At 48.4% G+C, this 22,035-nt stretch overlaps 1 protein-coding gene across 4 annotated transcripts; it reads right to left on the bottom strand.

Annotated features, from left to right (window-relative positions):
• Positions 1 to 831: 831 nt before the first annotated feature.
• Positions 832 to 22,028, bottom strand: PACSIN3 (protein kinase C and casein kinase substrate in neurons 3). 4 transcript variants are annotated; one of them, XM_061343295.1, is made up of 12 exons: positions 21,908 to 22,028; positions 10,153 to 10,236; positions 8,531 to 8,631; positions 7,945 to 8,101; positions 6,972 to 7,207; positions 6,164 to 6,319; positions 5,466 to 5,641; positions 4,564 to 4,684; positions 3,978 to 4,114; positions 3,457 to 3,522; positions 2,791 to 2,951; positions 832 to 1,150 (listed from the first exon to the last, which is right to left on the bottom strand). In XM_061343295.1, the coding sequence occupies exons 3-12, from the start codon at positions 8,582 to 8,584 to the stop codon at positions 1,035 to 1,037; spliced, it is 1,380 nt and encodes a 459-aa protein (XP_061199279.1). In that variant the 5' UTR covers positions 8,585 to 8,631; positions 10,153 to 10,236; positions 21,908 to 22,028; the 3' UTR covers positions 832 to 1,034. The 4 variants fall into 4 exon arrangements, with proteins under 4 accessions (XP_061199279.1, XP_061199280.1, XP_061199281.1 ...); XM_061343296.1 differs by lacking the exon at positions 21,908 to 22,028 and adding an exon at positions 21,647 to 21,705; XM_061343297.1 differs by lacking the exon at positions 21,908 to 22,028 and adding an exon at positions 20,581 to 20,706.
• Positions 22,029 to 22,035: the final 7 nt, after the last annotated feature.

Below are 22,035 nucleotides of genomic sequence, written 5' to 3'. Positions count from 1 at the left end.
TTCAGAACCAGAAGTTACTCCTCTATAGCCAACACTGTGCCAGCCAGCAGGAAGCTTCCAGACTCTGCTACCCTTCATCACAGTTTTGGCAAAGCAGGGAATGCACTTCTATCATGTATCAGTCAATAATATGCAGGAGAAGGAAAAAGAGTCTCTGCTGTGCACCAGGTATTCATGGAGTATAGCCAAAACTATCTAGAAGCTTTAGAAACCCTAACACATACTCATACACTTGGGGACCCTAAGCAGAACAGCACTGGAATGTGGCTGCCTTTCTGTTAATGCCAGCTGTCAGTGTGTGTCCATTCTAGCCCAGGGAACATTCAGTCAGCTCTGACCTGCTGCCAGATAGTTCTGCTCACAACTTGTTAGCCTGAACAGCCACATCATGCAAGAAAATGCCTTTTACCTGGCCCCAAGCTATGCTATCATTCATTCCTGGGGCTGTCCCAATAAATACTAGGACTGGGAGGAGATAGGTTGTTAAAGCTGTATCAGTTATAGGAGCTGCTTTACCAGGGGAACCAAAGCTGCAGGTGAAGGATACCAAAGACTTCTGAAAGATGTAGGAGAATAAATAGATTTGTGCCAGTCAGCTTGATTGAGCCAAAAAAGGGAAGCAATACCGCAAGTTCCCTATTACACTGCACATCCAAAGTTCCTTGAACAGGAAGCCTGGGGGCAGGGCTATGGATACATGTGCACTGAAGCCAAGGAAGTCTGCTTGCTCCCTTTTGAGGAGTTGCCTGTGTTACTTATCTCTTTTTACTGAGAGCAAGGCAAGATGATCTGTTCCATTCTGCACTCCTGTAGTGCTTACAGCCAAAGAAATCTTTACTCATCCTTGTTTATTTATTAGAAAATCCCTACAGGCCTAGGCATTTAAAATAAAGCATTAGTTACATGGAATACATGCCCTCAAAGTCCAGAAGTTGCTGGATATACTGCAAAGGTGGACTGGGGCCAGCAGTGACCCAGTGACCTCTGCAGGAGATGCTGGTATGGCTGTGAGACACTAAGCAGGGCAGTAGCAATCATGACCCAACTTTCTCAACATAGTTAGCAGGATAAAGTCCAACTTGGCCAGTGAGAAGTCGGCCTTTGCACCAGCCCTGCTCATCTTCCTCACTGATCTTCATCAATTCTTCACCTAAAAGCAGAAACAGTCATTAGGAAGCAGTTTTGAGAAAGACAGCAAGGCATTTTCCTCACCTCAGAAAAGGTGATAAAAAGCAAGACCTATTGGTCTGAATCACCATGCTTTTCTCTCCTTATCACACCCTATAATTCTGCACAGTTTAATCGAAGCCAGAGTTACTGACTTCTTTAGGATCTATGCTTAGTATCACCCTCCAGGCCAAGGAACAAGAGACAGATCTTCACTTCTGTTGTTCAACATCAGAAATATTGTTCTATCCTATATTTCTGCTTTCCTCCCTCCAGAGGGATGTGTTTACAAGCTAGAGAGATCAGAGGGATCTCAGAGGTTTATTTCTTAGTGGCTTCTCTATAGCAGGTGGGGAGGAAATGTAAGAGGCTGCTAAGCTCTGGCTGTTAGGACCAAAATGCCTATTCCATGATGAAGTGTCTGGTTTGGCCAGCAAGGCATGGAACCAACTTGTTTCCCAGACTATGACCAGGAAAGGCTTTTAACCTTTCCCCATCTACTTCGGGAAGGGGCAGGAAGGTCCCCTTCTCCACCAGTAGAAGGTCATACTTCTGCCAGAGAGGGAGATCTGACTGCATCAGTAGGCACATCCCACACTGGCAGAGGCACAGAGAACAAGTTGTTGGCTGTCAAGCTTAAGCCCTACAGTGCATGCTGCTCAGAGCAGATTCAAACAGGGGATGGCTATCCAGTCATGCCTCATTACATCTGCTGGGTAGAAAGAGAGAAAGTCAAGTTGTAGAACACCCATATTGGAAGATACTTTAAAGCAACGAGTTCATGTTAGGAAGTTTACTAGTATGGTAACACTGCTGCATAGATACTGGCCTGAGGCACAAGCCCCTGCTACTGAGGGACTTCAGTGCCTTTTCAAAATGGGTGTATTTTGACGGAGATCAAATAGGATCAATAGGACAGAGATACCATGTAAGACTCAAACCAAGCAAGATGACAAGAGACACTCTCAAGATCCAGATGTCTCTTGGAGTTAAAAAAAAGGACATATACAACCTAAACTGAATTGAAGGAAAAAGGGAACGGGTCTGTTGCTCCAACATTCTCTCCCACTTAATCCTCTGCTGAGAGCCAGGATGTACACTCTCAAGATACCCATTTTAAGCAGTGGTTTGCACTGGTTTTTTTTGCCAACTGAATTCTGCCTTCAGTAGTGCCTTCAGTAGTGCATGTCAGTTATCTGAGCCTTCTCTGACAACATCCATCTTCTGGTTACTTCAAAGGACAATACACAGCACCTACAGAGTTTCTGTATCAGTGGCACAAGGAAGAAGCATTTAATAAAGTCTCAAGATACAAGGCAGAATAAATGCCTTAAGAGTAGGCAGGAAGGATCAATTTCACCCATTTGGGGTCTGCTCTCCCTACACTGTGACCAAGGCCTAGGCAGTCTCTTCTTAGATGGCCTCACTGTCTCTTAGTCTTAAGAACTAAGACTGGAGGACTTCCCAGTGCATCATCCACCTCAGAAGAGCTGGCAATGGGTCAGGCCAGGAAAAGAATATCAGTTTTCAGGGGGACATCTGGTTCTTCGAGAGTGTTTCAGATCATTCAGTCAGCCTAAGTGAAGACAGTATAATGTTAGTAAGAGGTTAGTGCTTCTGTACCTGCTTTAAAGCTCAGCTCATCAGACTCCTGTCCTGTGTAATCATAGAGCGCTCGTACCCGTACACCTGGTACCTTTATGTCTTCCTCGTGCCCATTGGCATCCAGGCACTTCTTGGGAGTGTCCTCATCTGACCACTCTGAAATGTCTTCCTTCCCTCCGCTTTGCATGGAAGAAGAGAGGGGACAAGATGGTTGTGAGTAGCATCAGCTCTCACCCACCTCCTTCTGAACCACACACCACCCTCATTCCTCCTGCGAGACTGCTGTGCTATAGAACAAAGTGCAAGAGAGCCCCAGCAGCCAAGTGGGGGTGAACAGGGAGGAGAGATCCCAAGAAATCCTACAGCTGGTTGAAAGCATGCCAGCATTAGAGCCCTGAGGGGCAGGAGGGTAACCCATTCCCAAGTATTTTCACACATGCACACTATAACCTCATCCTCCTCTAGCAGACCCTCTCACACAAGGAAGGACAGTCCCAATCGGAGAGCCCAGCTATGTCCAGAGTTATTCCAGCCAAGAATAAGACAGGAAAAACCATGTCTCCCATCCCAAAGAAGTGTCTGAAATGCTGTTTTCCAAGTCAGGAACAAGAGCAGAGGGGAAGAGCAGCAGAGCACAGGCACCTGGAACCCAAAAAACCCTGAAAAAGCTATGTCCATACTAACTTCACATGGGCAGGTGCTCTCAGGCTGTCACAGAAGAGACTGTTCTGCTCCTCTTGATAGGAAAACCTGCAGATTGGCAAATAGCGCCCCTGAATCCAACAGACTGTGAAATACAGCAGTGGCCTTGAGACATCTCTATATCCCCACTCCTTTCTGGCCAGTTCACTTTGGCCAGAGTTCACATTTTAAAGCAGGATGGCTGCTGGAACTGTAGGACATGCAGAGTCTCTTCAGCCTCTCCCTGTTCTGCAGTTTGCTTCCTGGCAAGGGAAGCAGCTATACCAGACTTGTCAGGTAGTGCTCAGCACCATGCCAGGGGACAAGTATGCACTGGGAGGCAGTACACACTAGACAAAAAGAAGGCAGCTACCCTAAAGCCACTTTTCTACCCTGTCTTTCCTAAAGTGGGATGGGCAAGAGACAGGAAGTTGAAGAAGAGATCACTCCTATCAATCCAACCCATCCATGATCCTAGGCAGGTACTCTTCTTAACCTGACGTACCCTGGATTTTAGCCCTTACCTTTGCCTTATCTGCAGAGGGGTCTGTGAGACAACCCCATCCCGTGTTGGCAGAATGCTGGTCAGGGTGACATCATCAGCCATCTTTCCACTCTTCTCCTTCTTGGAGATGGGCCGCTGGCTTTCGAGGGACCATTCCTGCTCAGGGAAAAGCAGTAATTTCATCAAGCCACTCTAACACAAAAGCTCTGTACATCTTTTCTGACCAATACAGAAGGACAGAACACCAAGTCATCCTTCAGCTGTGTCAGACACACGGCCTTGCTGCCATTGCAGGCTCACTCCCATTGAATCCCAGTGTGCAACAAGAGGGCCCATGAGAAAATTACAACATGATTTTGTTCCAAAGCCCTAAACACCAGTTCCTGTTCCCTGACCTTGCAGCTGGATAGCTGGAGTATTTGCACCCTGGCAGGGCTGCGTGTCACTTGGGGCACCAGAGCTTGCAACACAACAAAAAAGAGCCCAGCATCCTGGGCCTGCCAAACAAGGACATGCTCTTTCCAACACAGCAGCAACCCCCCAATTCCAATAAAGCAGCTGAATGTCTAGAAATAGTAAAAACACACTCTAGAATGCTGCATCACCTCAAACTGAGGCCAGTTCATCGCCATGCCTGGTCCGTGAGTGTTGCGCCACCACTTGAGGTCCTCCTGGTTGTCCGCAGCCATGATGACTTGGTAAAGATCTCGATACAACGCATGAAAGCTATGAGCAGGAACAGACAGAACCACCAATAACCACATCCCTCTGTTTCCCAAAAGCCAAATAGGAAGGAAGAGTGTAACCTCATGCTCAATTACAGAGCATCCAAAAATCTCACAGAATTAAGGATGCTGGAGCAGCACCTGTTCTAAGCCACCCTTACAGGGGAGTTGGCCTGGCAAGCAGGACAGGCTTGTTCGGTGTGGCAGTTGTTAACATCATCAAGTGAGCACTGAAAAAGCCTGGCACATTCTTGCACACAGACAGGGAGGTGGCTCAGATTTGTTGCTTCCACTTTAAAAGTACAGAAGCACAAAAGATTTTTGGCTGCACACACTTCCCCTGTGTAATCCCTACTAAAGGGCAACTCGTGGGCTTATGGTTATCATTATCTCACAAAAGGTCTCTTTACTCAGGGCAGAATGGGTGTAACAACTATAGGTACTAGAAGGCAACAGAGCTGCATCCCTCATGCTGGGATTACACATAGTAACATGGAGGCATTTCATAGCACAGAAGCACACCCACAGTAGTGGAAGGGGAAGGGTTCAGAAGCAGAAAGAATCCTTTCTGAGGAGCCTAGCACTGTCTGAGATCAGCCACCAGCACTGGTCAGTCTAATGGAACCAAATGCCAGTACCAAGACACACTTGGAAGGGGAAGGAGCATGACCTGGCAAATGCAACGGGGCAGCTCCCCTTCCCAGAGACCAGACTTGGCACCCCTCACCGGAGCCTAGGGCACCCCGGCCTGGCAGAACTCCCTCCTGCAGCAGGGCTGGTACCTTTCATTGGTGGAGAGGTTGAGATGTTGGTGCAGATTCAGTAACATCTCCTTAAAAAAGCACAACCGCTTGCGTTCTGCTTCCTGGCAGCCTTCAAACACTTGCTCCATGTCCTCCATGTAGCGGGGATTGTAACGGTTCAGCTCTTCCAGCATCTTCTCATATTGATCCTTGCACTGTATTAACCCAGGAGGACAGCAGCAGTGAGACTTGTGCCTTGATGTCACCCTGCTCTGCCTTAGAACTCACAAGGATGTTATTCCCCCCTGCACTGCTGATGAACAAATACACCACAGAAAGAGGAAATCCCAGAGCTGCTACCACGGCCCATTGCTCTCCTAATGCTCTTGCAAGTTCCTTCTTCTGTGCCACCCTCTTCCACAGAGGGCCTTCCACACTTTCTCTCTTGTGGGCAGACACACCATCCACTTTTGGTAGCACAAACTGCAGCTCTGCAGCTCCTACCCACCAAATCTCCTGATTTATTTACTTACAAATTACATCTTCCCCAACACCAAAGACAGAGAGAACTTGGCCTTCGTTAAGTCTCAGCCTAACTCACTAAAAGCTCAACGCAGTGGGATCTCACCCCTTCTTACAGGGCTCAGCAGGAGTCATTTCTGAGTGACGTTACCACCAGTGCTTCTTCCTTGAGGAATATCCTGGTGACACACATCCACACAACACCACTCACTCACCTTCTCAGCCTCCTGAGTGCACTTCTCCACACGGTCCCGCAACTTGCGTAGCTGTTCCTGTGAGACAGAGGAGTCTGCCTTGGCGTGGTTCTCCCTTGTATGGGCTGTCTTCTCCTCCTTCCGAGCTGCATGGTAGTTTTTCTTCGATGTCTCCACCTGTGTGTAGGAGGAGGATGCAGAGAAAGCCATGAGCCTGACCACATTGATACTACATTACTCAGAGAGGGCATGTTAATATTTGTTAGTGTTGGCAGCAGTCATTTCAGGACAACGTAACAGGAATGCCTACTTGGCATTTACTAAACCATGCTCCAAAGGGAAGAGGTACCTCCAAATGAGCTCTTTTTCAGTGCTCACTGAATACAGAACCCGTTACCAAATTCTTCCCACATAAAGCTACAAACCCACCAAGAACAAGAGACCACCAAGGATGCTGGAGAGAGACTGTAGTGATTGGACAAGGGGCAATGGGTTTAAACTTCAACAGGGGAAGTTCAGGTTAGGTATGAGAAAGTTCTTTACTGTGACCATGCTGAGGCACTGGCACAGGCTGTGCCTGTGGCAGTGCTCAAGGCCAGGTTGGACAGAGCCTTGGGTGACATGGCCTACTGTGAGGCTTCCCTGCCTATGGCAGGGGGTGGAACTGGATGATCTTTAGGTTCTTTCCAACCCAAACCATTCTATGAAGACATCCCTCCCTCTGGCATTCTCTGCAACTCTGGCTAAACCCAGTTTTCCCAGTGGCTCCCACAGCAGGCAGCCACCTCAACCGCCCTTATTCCTCCTTCCCCATTCACACTTTGCTCACATCTTTCATCTTCTTCACCCATGGTTTCTGGGCCTTGCGGAATCCATCCTCTGCCTCCTTTGTCTCCTTGAAGCCTCCAATCATCTGCTTGTGGTAGGCCTCCTTCTGCCAGGCCTTGATCTTATCCGAGTCTTTCCCAGCCAGGTGGTTCCGGACAGCCAAGTGGATTTCACTCAGTTTGTCTGCAGCTGTCAGGAAGGCATGCCAGGCCTTCTCCAGAGTTCCATACTGTGGACCTGCAGGAACAAGCACCAGAGGGGCTCTTACACCTCCTGCCTACAGAAGAGAAGGCAGATTCTTTCCCTCCTACACACATGTATCAGTATGGAGTCACTTCCTTAACTCTTTCCCATCACACAAGACAGCATTGACTGGTCTCCACACAGACCCAACAGGCAGCATCTGAACTGGCTGTTACAGCTGACTGCTACTACTTTTGGGCAGGCTTAGCTTTCCCACATGGTGCTGGCCAGGAGGTTTCCAGCCTGAGCTTCAGGATAGATAACAGCACTATGAGGCTAGCTTCTGCTTCCAAGACCAGCACGTCCTTTGTGGCATCTGTCCCACTGTTTCCTATTTCTTTGGGAGATGCTATCAGTTTCAGCTCACTGCCGCTACATCCCAGCATTAGTAGCTACTCTCTGTAGGAGGAGGCAGCAAGACAGCCAAGCCATGCTTAAAAGGCGAAATCTGCAGCTTGATTTAAGACTTGGGCTGCCCAAGGAAATGCCAACCTAAAGAAACAGATACTACTGGGGTTTTTTTGTACCCAAATACCTGGCAATACAGAGAACACCTCTCCAACAGAATCTGAGGACTAGCTACAAAAACATAGACCCCCAGAAAGTCCCCCTCTTCCTGGAGAAGGGAAGTCTGTCCCCCAAGGAAACAGCATCACCTCAGTAAGAGATAACACTCAAGGAAGAGAATGCAATGACTGCATCCTGCTCCCAGTCCAACCTGTCAGCTTTACCTTTCTCCACCGTGGTCCTCCACTTACGGGACCACTCTGTTAGCTGCTGGGCATAGTTCTTCTCGATCTTGGCTCGCTCTTGGAAGCAGGAGATTAAATCATTGCAGAGCCGGTACCCATCATCCACACGCTTCACTGTCCGCCTGTAGTTTCCAGCCTGAAATGTCACAGAGCATCATCATTTATCCTATGCTGACTTCCACATTCCTTCACATAAGATAGCAGCAGTTTCAGCCACTGCATGGGCAGAGAGCACAGCAGCTGAACTCAGACCCTCCTCTGGCACTCCCACAGGTAGGCACAGCAGTGGAGAGAAGACAACAAGATGCTTTGCTTGCGTCTCCCTCCACTCAGATCAGTGTCAGCTGACCAAGGAACTCCCATTCCACAGCACCTGTGGATGAAAGGGTCACCTCTTCCCTGCAGTAACACACAGTGTTCCTAAACCTCCCCACAGTTCCTCCCTCCTACTCCCCAGGAACATCATGTCACCCACGAACTTGAGTCTCAGCCTTCTAATGCCTCTAACTGGTGGGAGGTCAGAAAACATTCCTCCCTCCCTCAGACTCCCATTATCTTTCCTTACCTCCCAGAAGCTGCCCCCAGGAGCCTCCCCACCAGCATCATCTTCTGATGACATCACCCCCGTTTTCTTGCAGCAGAGAATCTTTGCAGATTTCAGTTAAGCTGGGAAGAGAGAAAAGTGATTCCTAACATAGCACAGGCTGAGCCTTGGCAGAGAGCACAGCTCTCCAGGACCCCTGGAGCTGGAGGAGCCCAACTTACTACCCTGCAGGCAAGTACTGGCACCACTGCACCTCCAGCAGCACACTGCTTGATCCAGTAGCAATGCCCAGGACTGGACCTGCCCCCTCCCTCCCTGCATATTGGGAAAGGATGGTGTAGAAGACAACCTTGCTAAACCTCAGCTGTACAGACACTGGAGATGCTGATGAACCCTTCAGCAGCACCAGACATCTCTGCAGAGATTCCTTGCTTAACCAAGGCCCTCAAGATAGTAGCTACAAAAAGTGAGGGAGCTAAAGCTATTAAAATCTGCCTTGAGAGACTTTAAGTAATTCTTCTGTCAATGGAGAGGACTCCAGCTTCCCGGTGTGACTCAGGATTACAGGATTACAACTACCGACTGGAGCAAACAAGGCTGAGCAGTCAGCAGGCTGGCATGTCTTGAATGGGGAGGAGCCCTATAAGCTGCCCACCAGCTGAGCTGGGCTTGAGCAGAGCTACAGAAACATGCTGGGGCATACCCAGGCAAGGGCCCCGCAGCACACATGGTGGTTCCCCAGCAGCACTGCTTCCCAGAAACAGCCCTGGAGAGCTGGGGTTTTCCTTATACTCAGCTCTCCTCAGTGACATGGTTCAGTGGTGGTCTTGGCAGTCCTGGGATAATGGTTGGACTTGATGATCTTAAAGGTCTTTTCCAACCTGGTTGATTCTGAGATTCTATTAGGCTCAAAACCTAGGCTAGAATATAAGAGGTTCATCTCACCCTCTGTTGTCCCAGAACTCTGCTAGGCTGCACTGCCAGTTTGTTCCTGAAATGGTGCATCACTATGGGCTCCTCAGGGAGAGGTTCAGGGTTGCTTTTGTACAGGAATTAGAGGGAGTATTGGAAAAAGGCCCAAGCCCAGTCACTTGCATGCAATGCCATTCTAGGCAGCGCTGGATTAATGCAGCAGAGATGTCCTTTGCTGCCACTTCTCCTCTTGCACATTCCTAGTTATAAAAAGCTTCCCTCACGCCCCAGAGAGGTATCTGCTCATTCTGCCAGCCCAAAGAGAACAAGAAGAGATGAAGATCAGGTTGAGAGTCCACATCTCCCACCTCCCACAAACCCTTCTCAGTGACATGAGCCGCACCATGAAGCATCCCAGAACAGAATGCAGGGTTTTCCTGCATGTCTTCTGGAAACAGTTTGGCTCTGTTTGACCAGTCTCATCTCATGGAGAGTGTCAGAATTACATTAATGCTGTTCCTCTGGGTTCCTCCCGAAGGCTGAATTCCAGTCACTGAAGCAAGTTGTTAAATGGGATGTGACATTCAAGAGCATGAACCTTGAAACCTGAAAAATAGCTCCACCCATGCCACCAGCTGTCCCTGTCCTCCCTTCCCACCACTACTACTTGTCAGTTATGGTACATGCCTCCAGGGCATGCAACTCTGCTCCTGTCCCCAGTAAGTACATACCTGAAAGCTGAAAGTGAGATGCCGCAGGGAAGCGGTGGGCAGGTAGCAAGGATGTCCCAAACTCTTCAGACTCCCTCAGAAAGGCTGGAAGACACAAAGATGAGCATGATTAGACCCTGCTGCTGCTCTGCAGGGATGCTGCCTGGTCTGATGCATCACAACCCTAGGGGCGTCCCCCTTCTGCCAGCTACTAGGAGGGGCACCCTCTGATATAGCAGCTGCAGCCACTGTGCCTCCCGAGATGCCACGTTCCAGCACGTAGGAGAGATGCCAAATCCTTGTGTCACAAGATCTAACCCCAGAGAGAGTGAAAATAGAAACACTGGGGCGGCATGACAGCACTGTGCAGGAAAGGTACCATCACAACAGCTGAGCAAAGGGACAGCTCGGGCCAGGAAGGCTGAAAATAAGCCCTCCCCAGGCACCATACATGGGGCTTGGTCCCCCCACACTGCACGGTGTCCGGTTTAGCAACCCCATCACCTCCATTCACTGCCATGCACCCTTTTACATGTAGCTGGCTTTGGAAGGAAAAGGGAAGGAGAGAGTCCTGCACTTTCTCCAGTTTCTTTTTACTAAAGAGGAAGAGGATTTGTATTCAAGACAAAGGACTTGATAACCCTACATTTAAGAAACAAAACCAAAACTCAGTAGAATGCATATTCTGGTCTAGAGTCCTTTTAAGACCAGAGCACCTAGCACTGCCCTGGTAGGATGCAGCTCTCAACCAACAGAGCTTCCTTTGTCACTTGGTTCTGTAAGCTGTCCCTATCAGCTTCTTAGAAATGTTTTATTTTGCCCTCATGATATAGGTAACTTTCTACAGAGGAAAGGGAAGTAAAAGGCCTGCAGAGGATAAGGGAAGCAAGGGTAGAAAGAGGCATTTTTGTTTATCTCACATTCACTTCCCTGAAGATTTACTTCAATGTCAAAAGTCTATTTGTTTAAAAAGCAGACAAGCAAAAACCCCTTCTTCTCTCTCAGTCAGTAACATCCCCTTGGCTGAGGCTGGAAGGTGATGGCAACCGACAGCTCACACGGCTGAGAGCAGAAACTGCAAACCTGGAAGGGGGATTTTTAGCCAGACATTAAGCCAATTTTGAAGGAAAAGTGAAAGAAGGCAGGGAAAGTGGAATAGGCAAAGAAAAGCAGATTGGGGTACTGCACTCGTTACCTTTGGTGAGGAAGGGGCTGGGAGGGAAGAGTTGGGACACTTAAGGATGATCCAGGTTACTGGATAAAAGGTTATAACTCATCACAAACCTTCTAAGACTTCCCAGTGGCCCCCAATAAACCAGACTGCACATTCCTTGAATTGTCTGGATTAAACCCACTTCATTAACACTGATGTAAAAAGTAGACTCAAAACTGCCCCAGACCCCTTCTTTCCTTCTGCCAGCGAAGACATAGATCAATGGGTATGACATGTGAAGGCTGTATCACTTTTTCCATGCCACACCCCCATCCCCACTTTATCAGGAAGCAATGAATCACAAACATGCCTTCTTCCATCTCTGGTTTCCAGTTCAGGCTGACTACACAGTGCTCGCATTTGGGGGTAAATGTGGAAAGCTGCTGTGAATCACAGTGTGCTTGTTCACTTGAGGGACAGTCAAGGAAAAAGCCAACGAAACCCCTCTGAATCCGTTCTTTCTGCAGTTTCCACAGTCAAATTTGAGGCATACTCCTCAGGAGTTCCAGACCCAAATAACTGGATTTACTATCATTAAGATCAATGGGCTCTGAAAACCAGTAGTAGCTGTGCTGGACCAGACTAAGGGCTCTCATAGCCCCTGCAGACAGCAGCCAAAAGCAGATACCTTCCCTTTCTTTGAGAACAGAGCAAGCATACATGCTGCCTCCCTGCATGCTCTCCAAGCCTCTAACCATTTGTTGACAGCAATTTCCCGAGCTGGATGTGGCACCTATGAATTTAGCAACACTCAATGGATTCCTCTTCCATTCATTTCTTCAGTGTGCTTTTGAACCCACAGGAGGTTTCAGCATCCACAATATCACGTGGCAAAGTATCCCACAGCTTAAGGCTATCCTGCAATCATCAGCACAGGAGTTAGGTGAGAGAATACAATAGTCTAGCATTCCTGCAGGCTGATCTCCATGACCTGAGTAGCAGCCAGTCAAGTGCATAGTTCCATAGTAGTTGTATAGACTTTATAGAAGTGCAGGAAGATCTAGCTTGGTGGAAGCAAAAAGGTCAAAGAAGGAGGAGGACACTTTTCTGCCAGGCTTTTTCTGGACTTCACATACTCCATGAGCCTGTGTCAGTCAGCAGATCAAATTGGAAACGCGTGCAGACATGGGGAAGGACTAGGTACTGCACACAGGGGCTGAATAACAGCTGCTGCTGTCATCCTGAGCCCTAGAAGAGCAGATAGATTGTCATTCCCCTGCTTCATGTCTGGTTATTCCCAAAACACCGTATGTGCTGTGAGCCACCAAGAGCTTGAGACCAAGGAAAACCTGAGTTTGCCAGGAAAAGCAAATATTTGAGTTACAGATGCCAGAGCCTGGAGGTTGCTTTGCGGCACAGATGACAGGGTTACCTTGTGGATATAGCAAGGCCAGGTTGGACAGAGCTTTGAACAACCTGGTCCACTGGAAAGGGTCCCTGTCCATGGCAGGGGGCTGGAACTTGGTGATCCCTTCCAACCCAAACCATTCTATGCCTCTATGATAGCGAGAGCCACCACATGATTCAGCATGGCTGGCAGAGCCTGGACAGTATAAGCCTATAGCTGAAGTTATACTGGGTAAACTAGAATTATATGTTGAGTCAGCACCATGTACAAGACTCCTTCTGACGCTGCTGCCACCTCTGCTAATAGGAGGCTATCTAGCAAATCGTATTTACAGGGCAAAGGAACGTTTATCCCTACCTTCCCACCTTCCTCTTTCAGCTCTCACAGTTAAGAGCTACTTGAGATCTCACTGCAGCTCCTGCAAGACAAGGTCTATGAAGAAGGAAGGAAAGAGTGACTACACATTTATTAACTTCACACCTCTGCAGGATCATGGACAAGGGCATCACAGGTACCACTACAACCAGCAACATCAGGCAGACAAACTGAACCACACAAATGAGACTTCTGCAGAGCTACAACCCTTCCTGCTAGCAGTGTTAGAAAGGTATTCATTCCCTCCTTGCCCCAAATACCTTCCCTCACTTATGACCAACATAGTTATTAGGCCACACCTGCTATCAGCTCCTTGTTAAGTTATCAAAGAATGGCTCTTGGTCTTCAGCTGCAGAAAGGCAGAATGGCTCAGGACTGCCTCACTGGTACTGAGCTCCACATAGGGAAATGCCACAGGGCTTGTCATGGCAGAGCCGTTTCCACCTTTAACCATGTTGTTAATCTCACCCCTGCTCCAGTCAGTCACACATCTCTGAGCACATATCCCTGCCCTCAGACCAACATGTCATTCAAAACAAACCTCCCCATTCAAAACGTGTGTGAACCTGGCAACAAGCTACAAGGTAACTTGCTTGCACAATGTGAATAAGACAGCATCTCATCCACAAATAAAGCTTCTAGACCCAATAGTAATAATCACTCTTCAGAAACCTTTTCCTAAGGCACATAAACCACAGAAATCCTCTTCCCTCTACACCACACTCCAATAACTCCAGCCTCCAAATGCCCAAGGCAACACTTCTGTGCACTGCTTGACTGCCTCCCGAGACTCCTTTTAAGCAATTGTTTTCCCAAGTTTGCCAAGACCAAGCTTCTGAACTCTATAAATGCTCCAAGGGCTGGAGTATGCAGCCCTGCAGGAATTCATCCACAGGAAGAGAGCTTATACACTGTGCCTGACACAACTTTCTGCCCAACTCCTATCCCCTTTCCCAAGTGCAACAGCAAAAGCTGGATGCAGACACATGTAGGAACAAGTGGAGTTTATTTAGGAATAGTAGCTGAGGTTTTGGTAGAAGCCTATTTTTATTATGGACCAATTTCTATATAAGTGTTAAAGCCAAGCTAAGCAAGAGTTGAAATCGGGACTGGGCTGCTATTATTTCCACGTCAAGACAACAACTAACACAAGGAAGCAATGTGAGATTTCTGCAGCCAATTTGTCTGATTCCCAGAGTCACTTTTCTATATAGCAGGCAGTGGTGAGGGTGTTTTCACTCCAGGGCACTTCTGGTGTAGGCTACAGACAACCGTTTCAATCTGAACAATACAAATACACAAAAGGATGGCAGCCCCCTCCCCTTACAGAACAGACAACATGAAAACCCTTGCAGTTTTTGTCCTGTTAACCTGTCAGAATGGAGCTAGAGAGCTGGAGCCAGGTGGTTCCACACAACTCCAGCAGTGGAATGAACTGGATTGCTGCTGGTACAGCAGAGCTAGGAAGCTCCCTGACGGAGAGAACAAAAATGGGGTGTGGATGGGATGTCCTTTCCATCTCTGGAGGTGCACATCCAATAGCTCTGAACCAGTGACTATTGATGATGCCCAGTAATGTGCTCTCCACTGCCATTATGGAAGAGATCTGATATTTACAGGTGTACTCAGCCCTCTGAAGACCGGCTGGCTCTTCTCTATAGCGAGAAAGGATCCCCAAAACTTCCTTTAGAGATGTTTATGTTATTGCTGTAGTCACACCCTTGGTAGAGTCACCTGACTGGGAAAGGGACTAGAAGCCAGTGCTTTCCAGTCACTCCCTAAGGACTGCAGCCTGCCAGGGCTGTAGAATGCAGTTTCAAGCAAGCCTTCAGCTGATCTCTCCAGCCAGTAAGAGGTCAGAGGGACACCAGGCTGAAGAGTAACTGCACACAAAGGTCACTTCAGCTACGTGCAAGCCTGTCTCCCATACAGTGATCCTCTAGAGACCATGCTTCTGCCTGCTAGCAAAATTCTCCATGATTATTCTGAAGTACTACAATGCAGACAAGATCCTGATCAGCTTAAAAGGGCTGACATCCTCAGCATATGTACTGCTTTATTATTCTCTTATTTCAGACCACAGCTTCTTTATATTGGTTTTCTGCACATTCAGACCAAGCCAATGTACTACAGACATCCCCCTGTCTGTAACCCCAGGTTGCTTTCAAAATGTTCATTCAGAATTAAATACCTTCCACACTTGGTAGTTATTCCCTGTCAGGTCCTCGGAGGCCAAGGCTACAGGACAGGCTCTACCAGCACATTGCTGCTGCTGCTGTAAAGGTTAAGATTCCTGACTGACATAACTTCACCAGGCAGAAATTGTTCCACAAGATAAGGAGAAATCCTGTTTGCTTTTCCAATGATGTAGATCTTTAGCATTACAGGAACACAGACTGCTGTTTAACACAACAATATGAGGCAGTGTTAATGAAGGAATGTATTGGGCTGTCAAGGTCTGTGTTTGTTTTTCCCCCAGTTGTTCTTCCTATGAAGAAATAGATTATAATCTCAAATATCCACAGAGCTAAAAGGAGGAAATTGGTGTTCGACCATGGGTACCATACTCCAACAGGGCAACAGGCCATATTGGTTTTGTATGTTTAAGACAGTTGCCAGAATAATCTTGACATGTATGCTGTGTCTATGTATTTAACAAGCAGCTACAAATAGCAGTGGGTAGCTTAATAAAAGCCACATGCAAGCTACCAGGAACAGCAATACACCAGCCTACACTCTCAGTGCTGTGAATAGCATAGCTCCTGTTCCACACATCAGTCTGCATGCCCACTTCCCAGTTCTCACACTCCCTGCCTTACCTCTCTCCCAGGCCAAGGTTTTAAGCCATGTGGATGGTGAGAACCTGTAATCTCTGCTGTCCCACTCCCTGAGCCTCTTCACTTGTTTGCTTCACATGCCTAGTACTTCTTCCTACCCTTCTGCATCAGCCTCTGCAAACAAACACCAGACTTGCCAGCAAGTATGTGCAATCAGCACCTCCCTTTTAATCACAACGGACTCCAAAGAACTGGAAGCTGTTTCTTCCTAAATCAATAAATAGGTACTCAAAGCTCCAGCCAAAGCTATTATACCCCTCCTCAGCAGTCTCAATCTGCACTGAATGCAGTTTCCCAAGGATTTAATGTACATTTCACCTGGTAATGTGCCTGGCAAGATCAACAGTCCATCCTGTAACCCAGTTGCCTGTAATTTGTTACAGGTAACTCATCACAACAGCAGGCTGAGCCAGTCCACCCAAATCCAACCAGGCTTTGAGTAAAGAAGTTTTGTTCAGATCTTTATATGAACAGCCCTGATTCAAAGAGAACAAAATGCTCCAGCTTCATCCAGCTCTGAGCAAAGAAAAAAGTAACAGAAGGTGGTGACTGGGGATGTTTCTGTGGTTGGGAACAGGGGAAGCAAACTCCTCTAAGTCCCTGTCCATGGAATACTCTCCTGTGATTGAATCACTTTGCAACCCCAAGAGCAGGGATCGAGTTTACTTGAATGCATTAAGAAGTCTTAAGGAAGTAGCCTGCAATTAGTGCAATCAGCCTCTATAGGCACAAGCCAGTGAGCTCCATCCTAACACTGAGCTTTTGGGTGTTTCTTGTTTCACCAGATTGCACAGTAGTCAGATGTCTCCAATCAGCCCTCTCTGCCCCTTCTTCCCATTTGGAAATCGCAGTGGGTTTTCCTACCCAGCTGCTGTTGTGAAGCTTCTGGCTTCACTTTACCTATAGCTGTCTTTTCCATTAGCTGTCTTTTGAGGAAGGGGAATGGCAGTATTTTGTCATTCAGAGCAAGTGTGGCAAATACACGGCAAATGAATTTGAAGTACTGCATTTCTTTATCTTTGGTTATATCAAACAGGTTTCTGCTTTTACTTATGAAAGCTAATTCACTAAAGCTGTTTTACTTCCAAATATTCATATAATGAAGACAAGGACCTGAAAGATCATAATCAAAACCTTCCTGAAGTTCATCCAGTTCCCTTCACAGTTCTGAGTCCCAAACATGCTGCAGAAGGGAGTACAACCAACTATTTAAGAAGCTGAAGAAGAGGAGCTCGAGTGCCAGAACAGCTCTCATGGTAAAGGAGAAGAATGAGGTAAAGCATCACACCCAGTGCTTCTGTTCCATGTTGTGGTCAGTTCCTCCACTCCAGTGGCAAGGCTCTTTGTTCACCTTTTGCCACCATAGCCAGGTTTACTCAATTGCTTCCTCACAGGAAAATCTAAACAACATAAAGAACAACTGTAAGGCAGGCTTCAGTACTACAATCTGGCAGAACTATAGACCAGCTTTTACAGAGTCATTCCAGAGTCTTTCATGGAACAAGGCACGTACAAAGAAAGTGTTTGCTCTGTGGACTGGAGAGAACATTCAGTAACTTCAATTCCCTTCATAGCATCTCCTGGGTCAAGAAGTTTGGTAGATTCACTTTTTAGGTACTCCATTCCTAAAGATACTCATGTGCCTTTCTGACATTCTTCCCATGTCAGAAGATAACAAGGGTGAAGTAGGGCAGCCGTCAGGAACTGGCTTGCACTGTGCAGAACCGTATTTCATGCATTCTTCTTGAAGTTCATTATCCTGAATGTCATGGAGCTAATTTTATCTCCTTTCATACTCTTTGCACAGAATCTGCTCTTTGGTCTCAGCAGTGCCTCCTCAAGTAAGCTTTTTGGACCTCAGCTTGAAGAACAGGACTATTAATGTAAATTACTTCATATCAACAAGATCCCAGGAGAACACAAGCAAATGGGACAGTCAGCCCAAAGGGCACACATCACAGCATAGATTTTCAGCTGTTCTGCATCACTGGAAAGTCATTTGCTTTCTCAGCCCACTGCCCAAAGCAGTGATCTCAGTTTCTGATCCTCAGGACTCGACATGTAAGAGAAGAACACTAAGAGGTTGTTTTTAAACCAGAAAGCACAAACAGAGCAATCCAATGGGGTTTATTTCTTCCCAGTGGCTTCCTGAAGCAGCTCCTATCCCACAGCTCAAAACCCTAAGTTTTGACTTGCATTGCTGCTGGAGTCAGCACCAGGCTTTCACACAGGTCAGCAGTCCCAGTCCAAGAAAGAGCTGACTGAAAATACCAAGAAACAAAAATAAATACCTAGAATCATTCAAGTGAAATATGCTGCATATTCTCCCAGTCCACCATGAAGCTTCTTGCCCTTGTCAGAGACAGGCACAAGCCTACTTCAGAACTCTATTTAACAGTCACTGATACAGCTCAGCCCTCCCGGGAGCAGGAGAGGTTTGGCTTAGCAGCAAGGATACCGAGGAGAGGAGGAAGTTACTGCCAACAGATAATCACCTACAGGCAAGTGAGAACACTGCCCATGTCCCCAGCAACCCAGGAGGCAATTGCTGTATCTCCCTGCAAATAGAAGAGACACAGCTTGGGCAAGCTCATGGCATGGACAAGAACTGAGGAGGCTGAAGACTTGCTAGCACTTAGTTGTGGGCTGCCTGCAGCAGTTCTCACTGCTCTAACCTGGAAAAACTTACTGACAGGTCACAATAAACAGAGCCCCACCACAGCCACCTACAAAGAACATGAAAGCCCACACAAGCCTAATGACTGCATCCAAGCCCCGGGTACCATGGAGATCTCTCGCATGCCTCTTCAACAAACTACAATGCCCAGTGACAGCCACTAGATTTAATGCACAGATTCTGATTGTCACAAGTCTGAAAGGCTCTTTCCCATCGTGCCATTCACAGTGAGGAGAAACCACTGAAGACTCAAGTATGATTAAGATGCCAGTCACACATAGTGCCTTATGGCAGTGCCCAGCTTCAGCCCACATTTCAGCTTGAAGGAACATTAAACTAATGTACCCATCACTGAAACAAAGCTGGACGATTACAGCAGAGGATGCACCACTGGCATTGCATTGACATTACACTTTGTGCTGCTGGAAAAACTTGTGGCCAGACAATCAGAGTGAATTTGGATGTTAAATTAGGGGCCACCATACCACAAGATAGCAGCAAAAAGCTACCTCTTAAACTACTCCAAGGATGCAAAGTTCCTTCATTAGTCTTCAAAGGGCAAAATCCCATATTCTTCATTAAAACTTGCAGATACAACAGCCATTGTCTTCTGTCCCACCCACTAAGCCCCCAGACTAATGAATGATGGCTTTTTTTATTAATCTTTCTGACACAGTTCCCTGTCACATGGTCCCCTCTACACCCATCACACTGAGTAACTAGTGATAAAATTGCCTGCCTGATCAGAAAGTCTGCTTTAAAAAGATAAGGGCTTACACAGCTCTCCTATTGTTTAGGCATTTCCCCACAAACTCTCCAGAGCAGCCCAAATTCACACATCACTGATCAGCTGATGACAGAAATAGGGGCAGTTTATTAATGCTCTCTGATCAAGCGCATAGCTTTTTCCACTCAGGCTACAGGCAGATACTTTTAGCTTTCCAGGTCCCTAGTTCAATCCCTGGATGTCAGCCACGACACAGACCAAATAGTTAAAACAACAACTGAACAGTCTCCAGCCATCAAGATGGTCAGAATAAAGAATATACAGTGTTTGCCATGCTGGGTGATAGGAGTTCTAACAGAAGCTCATGTTGCCCCGGTGCAGGGACTAACATGTTCTCAGTTTATCATCCCTTAAAAGCAGTCACATTACAAATATACCTGACGGAACTGTTGCATTTAAAACCAAAATCTTTCTTTCTCTCTCTGTATATATATTTATGATGAAACTCATGATCATTTAGAGAAAGCCCAGCAGATACAGGCTAGCTCTTGTATAATCCATAATAACCTATAATGAATGACTAAAAGCACCATTGTCCTGCAAATAAATTAATTTGGGTCCGTAAGATTTTCGGGCTTTTATGACTTGATTACACACAGAATCTGCCAAGGACCTGCAGCATTTTGGCACACTTCAGTTACACACAATCCTTATTCACTCACTGACGTTTGAGAATGGAGTTTCAAGTGGACAGTTGTTCTCAAGCCTATACATCGCTGACACACTGAATTTACTGCTTTATACAGCCTGAGAAGGAGAAAACAGCCTTCACTTGGACAAGTGCAGGCAAGCCAGGGAAGCTCAAACTCATGGGTCAGAAGAAAAAAAGAAAAGAAAGCCAATAAAGCGATACAATAGAGCGAGCACAGGACAGGGGAGCAGCAAGCAGCTGATCCAGCTCACACATTCATCCTGTTCCAAGCTGCAAATCAAAGAACCATCTAGTATATATTTTAGGGACCTTCTAGTGAAACACTGTTAATAACACAAAACCCTGTCAAAGCAGAACAGACTGGCTCACACAGAGCACGTTGTACACTCCACAGAAAGGTGAATCCTACACCGAGAGAATGTGTGCAGTTATGCAATGCATGGGGAGAAGCTCTACTCCGGCTCCACCCCGAGACCAGCTCACACCTGAAGCAAGGAGTATCTCGACCCTGTCATTTTAGCCCACACGCTGCAGTTGTGCATTCTGCTCCCATTACGCACCCAGAGCGACTTGAGTCATCGCCACGCTTAGGGACTTCTTGGTGACATGCGAATTCCAGGGTGGAGTGAGCAGCTCTGCCAGGGTTCTGCACTACAATCAATTACCTTCGTATCAGGAATTCCTCTGTGTGAGGCCAGCGGTTGACTTGAAGGGGAAAGGGGCTCATCTCCTGCTTCAGGAGACAGCGAGCTCCAGTTGGGTAAGGAGAGTGAACAAAAACGCCAGGCTACAACCTAGGGCCAGGAGCAAGTGTAAAGAGATGGTCAGCTAAGCTCCCCCTCACCACCACGCTCTGAGCCTCCTGCAAGCCTGAAGAACTGAAGCAAGCGAAGAACACATAGTTGGCACAGAAAGTGGTGAAACTGGTTAATATGTTTGGGCCATATTAACTTCATTTATCAATAGCTTCGCGGAGGTCGCTGATCCCTCCTCCCGCACACAGTGACAAATCGTAGCCTGTCTCCTCAAGCACTAAGTGTTCAGGCCCACTAATACCCTCCATGTTTATCAGCTTTTTCCTGCCCTGGGCCGGAGAGGACACGGTAACCCCAGCAGCCTGCCAGGGCCCGGCTGACACGGCCGCAAGCAGCACCCTTCGCCTGCCCCACACCCTGCTCTCCCCTCCCGCACACCGAGACCGCTGTCGGCAGCCACACAACGGGAAGAGGACGAGCGAGAGCAGGGCTGCGCCAACACGGACCCCCGAGCACGGGGGTGCAGCCCCCGAGCCTGGGCCCCAGCGAGGCCCCTTCCCCCAGGGGTCCTAGGAAGCCGCTTTACCCCCCTCCGCCACAGCGCTGCCAGCGCCCGCGGCTCCGGTTTCAGAGTGGGAAGCGGCTCAACACGGCTCCGGCACAAAGGGGCCCCTGTCCCCGCCGCGGAGCGGAGGCGCTGGCCCCAGCGGGAGCGGAGGAGTCTCCGCAGCCCCCAGCACCCGGTGAAGGGCAGGCTGGCGGCCGGCCTGCGAGGGGCGCGGAGGGACCAGAGCTGTGCGGGGAGCTCCCCGCAGCCCCCCGCCAACAACCTGCCCGGCACCGCGCACCCGCCGCCGCTCCCCGCGCCTACCCCGGGTCTCCGCTCCGTGTCACTCCGAGCCGCCTCCCGGTCCCCTTCTGCCCACAGGCAGCGCCCGCCGGGCACCGCCTCCCCCCGTCCGCCCCCTTTCCATGAGGAAACTTTTCCCTCGCAGCTGCCAGCGCCTCCCGAGCCGCGCTGCCCTCCGCCGGACCGGGCCGGGCTGTGCCGTACCGCCGGGACCCCCGGCACCCCACGGGGAACAGGTCCCAAAGGCGCCCCAGCAGCAGCAGAGGTGACCCCGCCGCTTACCTCACAGGCAGCGCGGCTCCACACGGCGGGACGCCCGGCGGCCAGCGGGCACCTGAGCAGAGAGCGGCCCGGGCCCTCCCCCTATTTCAGCCGCGGGACACGGGGGCTCCCGCCCCGCCTCCAGCGGC

The sequence above is a fragment of the Neopsephotus bourkii genome, unplaced genomic scaffold (assembly GCF_033783945.1).
Source record: "Neopsephotus bourkii isolate Nb327-2 ecotype Australia unplaced genomic scaffold, CSIRO-AGI_Nbou_v1 NB_1825, whole genome shotgun sequence".
In the NCBI taxonomy this organism is placed as follows: Eukaryota; Metazoa; Chordata; class Aves; order Psittaciformes; family Psittacidae; genus Neopsephotus; species Neopsephotus bourkii.
This window is presented reverse-complemented; position numbering and strand designations above follow the sequence as displayed.

What these genes read in the sequence shown, in the direction of transcription:
- PACSIN3 (XM_061343295.1), bottom strand. Translation starts at nt 8,584, where the DNA reads ATGTCATCAGAAGATGATGCTGGTGGGGAGGCTCCTGGGGGCAGCTTC. An exon ending in CTGGGGGCAGCTTCTGGGAG is followed by an intron (nt 8,102 to 8,530) that starts GTAAGGAAAGAT and finishes GTGACATTTCAG; the next exon opens with GCTGGAAACTACAGGCGGAC. An exon ending in AACCTCTCCACCAATGAAAG is followed by an intron (nt 4,685 to 5,465) that starts GTACCAGCCCTG and finishes TCCTGCTCATAG; the next exon opens with CTTTCATGCGTTGTATCGAG.